The sequence below is a fragment of the Branchiostoma belcheri genome, unplaced genomic scaffold, assembly GCF_001625305.1.
Source record: "Branchiostoma belcheri isolate BF01 breed outbred unplaced genomic scaffold, Haploidv18h27 scaffold44, whole genome shotgun sequence".
Lineage (NCBI taxonomy): Eukaryota > Metazoa > Chordata > Leptocardii > Amphioxiformes > Branchiostomatidae > Branchiostoma > Branchiostoma belcheri.
The window spans coordinates 918,226-929,120 of NW_017804065.1; the positions used below are offsets into that span (position 1 = coordinate 918,226).

Below are 10,895 nucleotides of genomic sequence, written 5' to 3' on the forward strand. Positions count from 1 at the left end.
GATACTACAGGTACTACCACTGCAAAATCGGGCTTCCCATATCTGTCACCTCTCGGTATTCTTCACTACACTGACTTCACTACAGCAGCCCACACTCTTTTCTTCATGTTTCTAACAGTCCTGACTACAGATACTACAGGTACTACCACTACAAAATCGGGCTTCCCATATCTGTCACCTCTCGTAGTATTCTTCACTACACTGACTACACTGACTTCACTACAGCAGCCCAAAGTCTTTTCTTCACCATCCTGACTACAGATACTACAGGTACTACCACTACAAAATCGGGCTTCCTATTTGTCACCTCTCGGTATTCTTCACTACACTGACTACAGTGACTTCACTACAGCAGCCCAAAGTCTTTTCTTCATACTTCTAACAGTCCTGACTACAGATACTACAGGTACTACCACTACTAAAATCGGGCTTCCCATTTCTCGTCACCTCTCGGTATTCTTCAACTACACTGACTACAGTGACTTCACTACAGCAGCCCAAACTCTTTTCTTCATGTTTCTAACAGTCCTGACTACACGTACAGATACTACAGATACTACCACAACAAAATCGGGCTTCCCATATCTGTCACCTCTCGGTATTCTTCACTACACTGACTACACTGACTTCACTACAGCAGCCCATCTTCATCATATCCTGACTACAGATACTACAGGTACTACCACTACAAAATCGGGCTTCCCATATCTGTCACCTCTCGGTATTCTTCACTACACTGACTACACTGACTTCACTACAGCAGCCCAAACTCTTTTCTTCATTATCCTGACTACAGATACTACAGGTACTACCACTACAAAATCGGGCTTCCTATTTGTCACCTCTCGGTATTCTTCACTACACTGACTACAGTGACTTAACTTCAGCAGCCCAAAGTCTTTTCTTCATTATCCTGACTACAGATACTACAGGTACTACCACTACAAAATCGGGCTTCCCATTTGTCACCTCTCGGTATCCTTCACTACACTGACTACAGTGACTTCACTGCAGCAGCCCAAACTCTTTTCTTCATGCTTCTAACAGTCCTGACTACAGATACTACAGGTACTACCACTACAAAATCGGGCTTCCCATTTCTGTGACCTCTCGGTATTCTTCACTACACTGACTACCGTGACTTCACTACAGCAGCCCAAACTCTTTTCTTCGTGTCATTGTGAAGCATTCGTCGCTCGGTCGATAGGCCGTGCCTGTTCCGCAGAATCGTGATGCGTTGCCGGCCATGATGCGTCGAATGTCGTGCTACCGCATGCTCGGACGCCTTTTATCGGGATTTGTACACGCTGGCGCCGTGTACCGAAACAGTGTACCCGTGAGGTGCGTTTGCCGTCGATTTCGTGACAGCAGTCACGAATGCCTATCGAACTCCGGCGCAGCATCACTCGGTTTTCAAGTCTGGCGTGTCCCGCAAATTCGTGATGCGTTTGCCGGCGATTTTGTGACAGCAGTCACGAACGTCTATCGAAATCCGGCGCAGCATCACTAGGATTGCAAGTCTGGCGTGTCCCGCCAAATTCGTGATGCGTTGCCGGTCGTGATGCGTCGCACAGTGTCTGCCGCACGCTCGGACGCTGTCTAGTCGGGTTGTGTCAACGCTGGCGCCGTGTACCCAAGTGCATTCGCCGGCGGTTTCGTGATGGCTTACACAAACGCTACGCTCCGAAACTTTGGTTACGTGTCCTGGCGATTTCGTTATTTGGGTGACGGGTGTTCTTGTGATATTTCACATTCTATGCCACTGGTACGCACTGGGCGCACTGGTACGCAATGGGCGCACTGGTACGCACTCGTACGCACTGGGCGCACTGGGCGCACTGGTACGCACTGGGCGCAGTGCCGCCGGGCAGGCATGGCGAATACGATCGGGAAGTGGGCGCGAGGAACCCCGCTTGCCTGGATGCGCGCCGCGCTAAATTCGTGATGTCTTACATGGAACATGTGCCCTTAATTTGTCTTTAATTTCGCCGGCGTCGGCGGCAGAAGACTTTTAAAGACGACCAGAAACACGACTTATAAGTAGAAAACCATCTGTGAGGCCGTGTACTAGACTTAAAAGACTGACTGACAGGCTCATTTCCTCCACATAAGATGAGATAAGTCCAATACTTAAGTACTCGCATGATGAATGGCCACTTCCCTTTTTCTGGCTAATCATGACAGGAATAAAAGTAGAGTCTAGAGAGCCTAAAGAAAAATAACAGACCGCAGCACACATTCCTCCGTGAAGTAATTGTAGTGTTCAGCTCTAGTGTTTGGCTCTAGTGTTTGATACACGAAGAAACGGCGAACTGTACAATTACGAAATGCTACTTTTTGACAGAATATGTTGTCACTATAGATGACATACGGACGCAAGTATTACAGTCACAAATATCGAACATACGGAGCTACATGCAAATAGATGATTTTGACATCTATCTACCACCCCAATTCTCCTCTTAAGGCCAACTGTATAGCTCGAGCACGGTCCTAGCAACCCTATCGATATTTCATCTTAACAGTTTATGTTTTCTATTTTACCTATTGCTTTCTTGCCCATCTACCAATTAAGCACAAAACTTGATGGTCATCTGACCTGTGTGACTTATAAACCTGTTAGCTCCCAGAAGTCACGACCTTTTCAGAGCTGACGGAAGATGGCTCGTCAACTTTGAAAGCTTCTCTACAAGCTAAACTTTAAGTCGTAACAGTATGGTCCTTTATTGTTAAATTTTAAAAATGGATTCTTATCATTCCTTTATACAGGATTCGTCTGTACGATCCAAAACTTTGTCTTGACCGGGTTAGAGTGAAATTTAGACGTAGGTATAACAATACTTTTATCAAAACTATCACAACGTCCGACACTCATATATGTATATCTTTAGGCTGGATAAACTAGGCATCCCTCCATCTCGACATCTCGAGTGATGTTGGTAGCACTCTGGTGTTAAGGCCATGGGCAGCGTCTTGTGTCACCTCTCAGTCAACAGCTCAGCTACCATCATGATAGCACCGCGTAGTACACCGTGTAGTGCACCGCGCAGGTCATTCTGTCAATGAATATTTGTTCTAGCTTGAGTCAAGAAGTTGTCGACAACAATGTCTACCTTCACCAAGTAGGTCACGTTTTCGGTACCGTTTGTCTGACCCGAGAAGCTCTTCTTATTTACTTAACTTTTACCAGAAAACAAGGCTCATGAGAGAGGGAGTATGAAACAAGAAAGGATGATTTGCTTCTGAAGAAGTGGAAAATCGTGTCCTCGCTGAGAAAGGTCAGAGTGGGGCACACGCGGGTGAAGCTCCGCGGACTGCGGTATTTGCCATGGAACAGGCGATAGAGTAACGCCAGACGCGAGGGGCTGAGGTGGCGAACAGGTCAGTCCCAACAAGAGTTCGTAATTGCGGTTTTGAACTCTGTCCAGACAGCCAGGGGAGCTCTAGGCAGCTCCAGCCCACCTGTGAAAGCAATAGTCCATTATTGGTCTTGTCTGGCTCTTACTAAGATACAGGATGGCAGAGGGAGTTCAATGCTTTCTGATTCAGTACAAATACTCGTAACTCATTAAATGTAGTTCTTTATGCTGAAGTTTCTTTTCCAAATGATGGTTGGCTGTTGGCTGTGTGTGACAGGGGTCTACGACTAAATATTGATCATCGATGAAGCCTTGCTCGGGAAATATATCCTCACTTAAGGGGGGGGGGGGATAAAGTGTCGCTAATGTAGTTTTTTTCTCCGAATGATAAGTCAGATCGAGGAGCCGGAGGAGCCGGTAGAGGTCTGTGCACACACGACCAACCAGCTGGCGGGAGTCCCAGCCAACTCTCCCCCATTGGGACTCAAACCGCCCGACCCTCCTCCCGGTGTGGCCGGCACGTTTTGGCGAGGTGCGAAATCTTTTCTAATGGTAGAACGGCTGAAGGTGTGTGACGGGTAACTCTTGAGAGTGGCGAGGCTGATGGCCGTGGCAGAACGCCTGGAGGAGAACACGTACGTCGACGCCGTGGACTGGCAGGGGTCCTTCTTCCGGCAGCCCAGCGCGATGAGCAGGCCTGTCTGGAAGTTGGAGGACATGAGGGTGTACAGGATGGGGTTGAGGGTGGAGTTCAGGTACACCATGATGCGCAGGAACACAAGCAAGTTCATGACCATGACCTCGTTCTGCTGCAGGGCCTCGTACTGCTCGGATGACAGGAACAGGAGCCACATCTGCACCACCTTGTGGGGAGTCGTGCAGACGAAGAACGTCACCACCACGGCAACCAGCATGTTGATGACCTGAGGTGAAGACCAGAAGTTTGTTTATTTATGCAATACTCAAATCGACATGCTGAACGCTTTTTATTGAGATCATGTGGGAGGGGCCAGGCAAAAGATAACAAGATACATGATTGAAGTCCTAATAAATCCATAAACAGACTCCTATATAGACTTTACAATATCCAGCGCCAATATCCATTGTTTAGAAATTTATAAAAATTCTAAAAACTAGAATGTTGATGACCTGTCGGCGGGAGCGCATCTGAGCCAGCTTGCGCACGTCGCGACCCTGCTCGGTGGAGGGGAGGTCGCACAGCCGCCGTCTGATGGCCGTGTACAGCCCAACCAGGAGAAGCAGGGGAACCACCAAGAACAGGACCGACCCCGCGGTGATGTACGTCATCCCCAGCGTCGTACCAATATCCGTCACGCAAGCCTCCACAACCACGGAGCTGTTCGTCTGGTTTGGTGACGTCTGGTTCGAGTATAGGTTTGTGAAGGCGATCATGGGAGACGACAGCACCAGGGAAAACGCCCAGATGCCGACGATGGAGCAGAAGATGCGGCGGCGGGTCAGGGTCCGTTTGGCGGTCAGCGGGTGGCAGATGGCGTAGTACCGCTCCACCCCGATGGCAGAAATGGTCAAGATGGACGCTTGGAAGACCAGGTGCTCGTTAAAAGACTGGATCAAGCCTGTATGTGCATAGAGGGAAAGTGTTGGTTACTACTTTGTGTTCTGCGTACACCTGGTCGATATCAGAAATGCTTTCAGTCGCGCGAATCAGTATGCTCATTTGATTTATTTCATTTTATTTACCCAGGGACAAAGGACTATAAAGGATTATGCAAATGAACTATAGTATAACAGAAAAACAAGATATAACCCAAAGGTGCAAAGTAACTTATAAGGGATGGTCGCCTGGCTTGGATCAAGCCTGTAGAGACACAGAGGGTAGGTGTCATTCACTTCTTTGTGAAAGTGAAAATTGTGAAAATGACTTGATGTAGTGAATCACAGCATGTCGGCTGATTTTTAGCCGCCCGAATCCGTGTGCTCAGGTATAACCTGCGCACAACAGATTATCTTATGCTAAAGAAATCATCTCATACTAAAGAAAAGACTTAAAGGACTTTTGACACATTACGTAAAGAGAAATGTGCTACTTCAGACTTTTTTCACCCTTCGATACGCGCTCCAGAAAAACAACTTTGCCGGGTCTTTTAACAATGCAGCAACGATTTTGTTAGAAGTCGCGACAAAGATGACGTGATTAACTATTCCTGCGATGTCAGGGCGTGATGTCAGGGCGTGATCCCTTTCAGTGCCGGAGTAAGCAAACTCAGATGTTGATGACCTGAGGTGAAGACCAGAAGTACTGTATGTTTGTTGGAACCATTGTCTCCTCAGTCTAAAGCGGAAACACTTGTGTTATCTGTGAGTTTCTGGACGGACTCTTTATAAGAGTAGTTTATGGCTGTCCCGGATTGTTGTCTCTCCACAGCTGTGTGTAGCGTCCAATGGCTAGTGGACACGGGATCGATAGGTCTAAGGTTCGATTCCTGGCTAGATGAATCGCTGGGAAAGGGATTCCTATACAGTGCCCTAGATACAGTAGATTAACAACTCACTTCACCTATTGCCTCAAAGGCACCTGTACCTAATTTACTTCATCACAGCCTTACATTGCATTCCTACGATTAGCTGAGGATAAACTTAACACCGTTATCACCCCCGGCAGTAAGGCTCAAGGAAAAATGGCCCTTTTTGTGCTTTTATCATGATCAAATGAACTCTCTTTAGAAAAAAATGCAACACGCAGAAAATCCTGATGCATAGGGCTGCCTTTCCTTCAGCCGAGCTGTCCAGACTGATAACGGTTTTAACTTTAAAAAGCTTACGCTTGGTCCATAGCCAAAGAATCTACACAACTTACAATCCGGATATTCCACAGGCCCAGACCACCACTGTAGCCTGGGTGAGTTTGTTGCCTCCGTGCACGGAGGTTTGTCGGGTTGTGGTCGCGGTTAACAGCGCGGTCACATTAGTCGTGGGTTATCATAAGAGTTTTTTTATTAACGTAAGATTTTGATGCCGAAGAATTTTCAGGCAGGTGACAGAACCAGCAGTCTTCAAGGATCCAAGACAGCCTTTTCCGTAACAAGATAGCTGAGTTTTGCAGAACACATTCACGACTATCCAATTAATACCCTCAATGTGTAGTCATATCACGGGCCCTAAGGGCGGGGCCATGTCCTGAAACTATGCCAGGGGCTGTACGACGGGGTTCATATCTCATATATCTTCATTGGTCATAAAGAAATCTTCCTTGTCAATGACATTTGTAAGATCTTCTACAACTATACATACAAGTAAACAGGTGGATGCTAATGAACTTACATACCGTCAACTCATGTTGAGTTAAATGCATCTTGTACATTGCTGGTTCTAAGATGCATACGTTCTTTGATGTTAGCGTGAGCTTGAAAGTTCATCCGTGCAGGTAGAAGTCATTTTAAAACAGGTTTGAACTGTTAAAATGGACTTTTCCAACTTTTCGAGTCTTCAACTCTTCAGTCGAAAAGTTGGACATTTTTGTGTTTCAGAATTCTTTGATGTATTTGCCATCTTGTACCCAGTACGGATTATCTCCTGTGATGTAATTGAATTTATTGCCCATATACTATCTTTCATGAGGCCTCACACCCCGGTGTCTTGCCCTCTCTCAGCAGTTCTGAACGCCTGAAAACATTTTTGGGCTGTTTCCAAGATGGAACGCAGCATGCGTGTACGTACATCCGGACTTTGCAGAAAAAAATCATCTGGCACTTTCCTACGGCACATTAGGTTTGGGAGTTGGTATAAGCTGATTTAATCCTACTACTGAAGTATCGGCAACTTGCCAAGGGGCCTGCGGTGTCAGGGTGTCATTTGACTTAGAGTAAGAACCTCACATCATTATCAGCTGCACTTCTTTTGCCTACGAGTCAGGAAATTTACATTCTTAAAGAAAACGTGACACCTTCAATAAGTAATCTGTAAAGAATCAAGGGTCTCATCATCATGAAGATGCCAATAGTCAGCTGCTTGTTTCACATAAGCGGTGAACCACCTTTAGACGTAACGCACTAGTTTTGTGTAGAGGTCTAAGCTGAATAAGACTGGACTGTGAGGTTTGAACCACTCACACTGGAAGGCTCTCACTCTTTTCGATAAATGTGGTGGTATCTTTAACGTGCTCGAGACGTGGCTCTTCTCAAACGTGGGACCCTCAGCTTGACGTTCCATTTGCGAGGACGTCCCTACCCGAAGCTAGGCACTGACTTTCACCTGGGATAAGTCAGGAAAGTGTTTCGAAAGAGCACAACACGGGTCTGCTAAACAACAAGACCACCATGCTACCTCTGTCAGTCAAGGAATGAGCAATCAATATGAGATAAACCAAACTCATTCTTATCTTGGAAGTTCATCTGTGTTGGTAGAAGTCATTATGAAGCAAGTTTGAATTGTAATTTCCAACAGAAGAAATTGGATTTACCAAAACTATACAACTCAGGGAATGAGCAATGTGCCGCTTCTGGGACGTCACGTTATGCACACGTGTTGGAAATTATAGTTCAAAGTTGTTTCACAAACTCATTCTTACCAAATGTACTAGATCCCTGTGTATGACATTTTGATATCCTCTACACCCACCACCGAGTTTTTTCCGCTAACATATGAGCCTACTTCATATCACCGTGACCTGAGGCGGTCGTGAACTTGTAACAGGCAGCAATTTGCACCGCGAGATTGCCTTAAGACCTATGGATGATTTTTGCCACATCTGGTTCATCGTAAATGTCTCGATGACTTTAGTCAATGACGTACTGAGGTCTAATGTGCCTGGCCTTCCGCTATTACTGTATTGGGACTGGGATCTTTGGGGTGTTTTTTTACTTTTATGTTTACGCTGACATTGGTTGATCACTAATGTGACGAGAATGATGTGAATGGTGGCTACAAATCAGTGGACCAACAGAACAGCCCGTGTCTATGCTCGGATAAAATCCTATCAACGCACACCCACAAAAGTCAACGAGATTAATGACCTCTTCCACAAGTCCAACAAGATAGGGGTGTTTTCTGAAATATTACATGACCAATAAAACTGCTACGGTGTAAAAAAAAAAGCAACGCACATCACATGCCAAGCCACATACCAGTGCAGCGATGGGATCGTGAGTTACAGCTGCGAACGCACGGACACAACTGATTACAACTCCGTCGGAGGTTACTGACTTCCTTCACGGAGTACCTAATTGGACTCACCGGAATTTTGTATATAACTATGAAACTTTATAACTCAAACCTCTATATAAGTCAACTAAGAACAGTTTCACCTTGCTTCCTAAGCTCAGCGATGGTTATTTTTTACACTAAGTGATGACATTAAGGCAAAGGTCTTTCCGGGTTGCTCACGTACATTTACATGAATATATGTATTTCATTGGCTCTGAATGGATATCTGGTACTCCCAACCCTTTGATATTTATGTGTGATGCATTAGGCGTGGGGTCTGTGATGTTTCCGAAGCTATTATTACGTGGGTAGTACGTGGGTTATTGCATGGGCAGTACGGCTATTACAGATCGATTAGACAGTGACATGATTACTCACTATGTCACACTCAGGACCTTTACTCCGAGTACTCCCGAACCACGACCACACAAGGTCTGGAGAAAGTCGGGTCGGCTGTGTGTGACAGGGGCTTTACCTGAATATACAGATTTCAGACCTCTGTGAAGTACTTCGAGTTTTGTGATTCTATTGGCACCACCAAAGAGAAACCTTGCCGGCTGAGAACTTGTTTTGATCCTCGGTAAATGCGTGACTATGTGTGACAGGGACTTAACCTAAAATTGGAGGACAATAGTAATGAACGTAGACTTACACATGAAACGGCCGAGCAGCCAGGGTTCCGGGATCCACGTCTCCAGCAGCGCCACAGGCATGGTCACCAGCAGGAGCAGCAGGTCCGCGATGCTCAGGTTCACCAGGAAGAAGTTCGTCGGCGTCCTCATGTCCACGTTCTTCCACACCACCATGCCCACCAGCATGTTTCCCGACACCCCCACCACGAAGATGACGCAGTACACCACGGTGACCACCCAGAGCGAGATGGACGGGAGGTCGGGCTCACCCATCGCCGTCATCACGGAGGACGTGGTCGCCTTGGCAACGGAGAATGAACACCTTGGTACCGGCCAAGCTGAGAAGATGAAGTACTATCTTTTATTCACAGGCATCTCACAATTTCTGGACCAATTTTAGTTATCAAAACCTTCAAGTAATAAAAACAACATTTGAAGACTACTGGGTCGTTATCTGAAGTCGTGATCACTCTGGTCGATGAGGTTGAACCTCCTGGTATCGTTGAGAAAATGTAGTATTACCTTTTATTCCCAGGCGTCTGACGATTGCTGGACTAATTTTCGTTATCAAAACGTTCTCTTCTAGCCAAGTAATAAAACAACATTTGACGATTACTGGGTAGTTATCGATCTGACCGCTGAGGCCGAACTTCCTGGTATCGTGCAGAATATGGAGTATCATCTATATTCTATTATCTTCTATTCACGGCTGGAATAAGCTTCTGGAATAAGCTAGTCACTACTAGGAAAGTCACACAAGATGCTGCACACGGTCATCGCACCAGACCGTCATGAATAGATGCCGACTACAAGACATACAATATTTAAGCACAGCTTAATACATGTGCAAATGTTTACCAGAGAAAAGAAAATGAACCTTGAATGCATACGTTAAAGTGTGATATAGAAAATAGCAACAACATTGTATGATAGTGCAAAGTTTCAAGAGCGACAACTGTGAAAAAATGGAACACACTTCCAAGTACGTCATGCGCAAGGAGCTTGCCGGGTACTGACGTAAATATCCACCTCTTACCATGCCGTGTATGCGTAAGCTGCAAAGTCAATTACAGATTTGGCATATAGTTTATCGAACGGCTTAACCTCAACTGTTCAGAAGACCTTTCTTCGGTAGTTCTTGAAAGAGGTTGACGTGATGTGGTTCAGTAATTAGACCAAAGTCCGAAATAGGAATTTCTTTAAATTTCTTTTCACCGCCCTTCAGTAAAATGCGATTTCACAAAGCTGAAGTATTACAAATGTGCAGTATATTAGCTTGTTTCTTACATAACTTCGTCATATCTTGTCATAATTACCTCCATGAAATGTGTCATGGAGGTTATATTTTCAGTTGCGTTTATCTGTCCGTCTGTCCGTCCGTCTGTTGGTCAACAAGATAACTCAAGAACGCCTGGATGGATTGGTTTCATACTTGGTGTGTTGGTAGGGTGTGACGAAAACTGGAAATGATTAGATTTTGGTCCCCCTAGTGGCTTCCCTTGGTACTGCAGCGCAACTTCCGGTTTTGATATCTCGCGATCTGGACATGCTAGGGTCATGAAATTTTGATGGAAGGTAGCTCTCGTGCTTGGGAAGAAGTCATATGAGTTTGGGCTCCCTAGCGGCTTGTTCTGGAACTGCAGGGCACTTTCTGGCGAAATGTTTAAAAGCCAATAAGTCCAGACAGGAACAACATATTTTCATTATTTTTGGTGTGTAG

General features: G+C 45.7%; 1 protein-coding gene across 1 annotated transcript; it reads right to left on the reverse strand.

Annotated features, from left to right (window-relative positions):
• Positions 1 to 3,751: 3,751 nt before the first annotated feature.
• LOC109478418 (trissin receptor-like) lies at positions 3,752 to 9,448 on the reverse strand. The gene is made up of 4 exons (XM_019779948.1): positions 9,173 to 9,448; positions 8,129 to 8,131; positions 4,509 to 4,934; positions 3,752 to 4,282 (listed from the first exon to the last, which is right to left on the reverse strand). Exons 1-4 carry the CDS (start codon positions 9,446 to 9,448, stop codon positions 3,752 to 3,754), a joined length of 1,236 nt encoding a protein of 411 aa, XP_019635507.1.
• Positions 9,449 to 10,895: the final 1,447 nt, after the last annotated feature.

Coding starts and splice junctions, on each gene's coding strand:
- LOC109478418 (XM_019779948.1), bottom strand. CDS start 9,448: ATGGGTGAGCCCGACCTCCCGTCCATCTCGCTCTGGGTGGTCACCGTG. Junction 4,283..4,508: donor AGATGCGCTCCCGCCGACAG/GTCATCAACATT, acceptor TCTTCACCTCAG/GTCATCAACATGCTGGTTGC.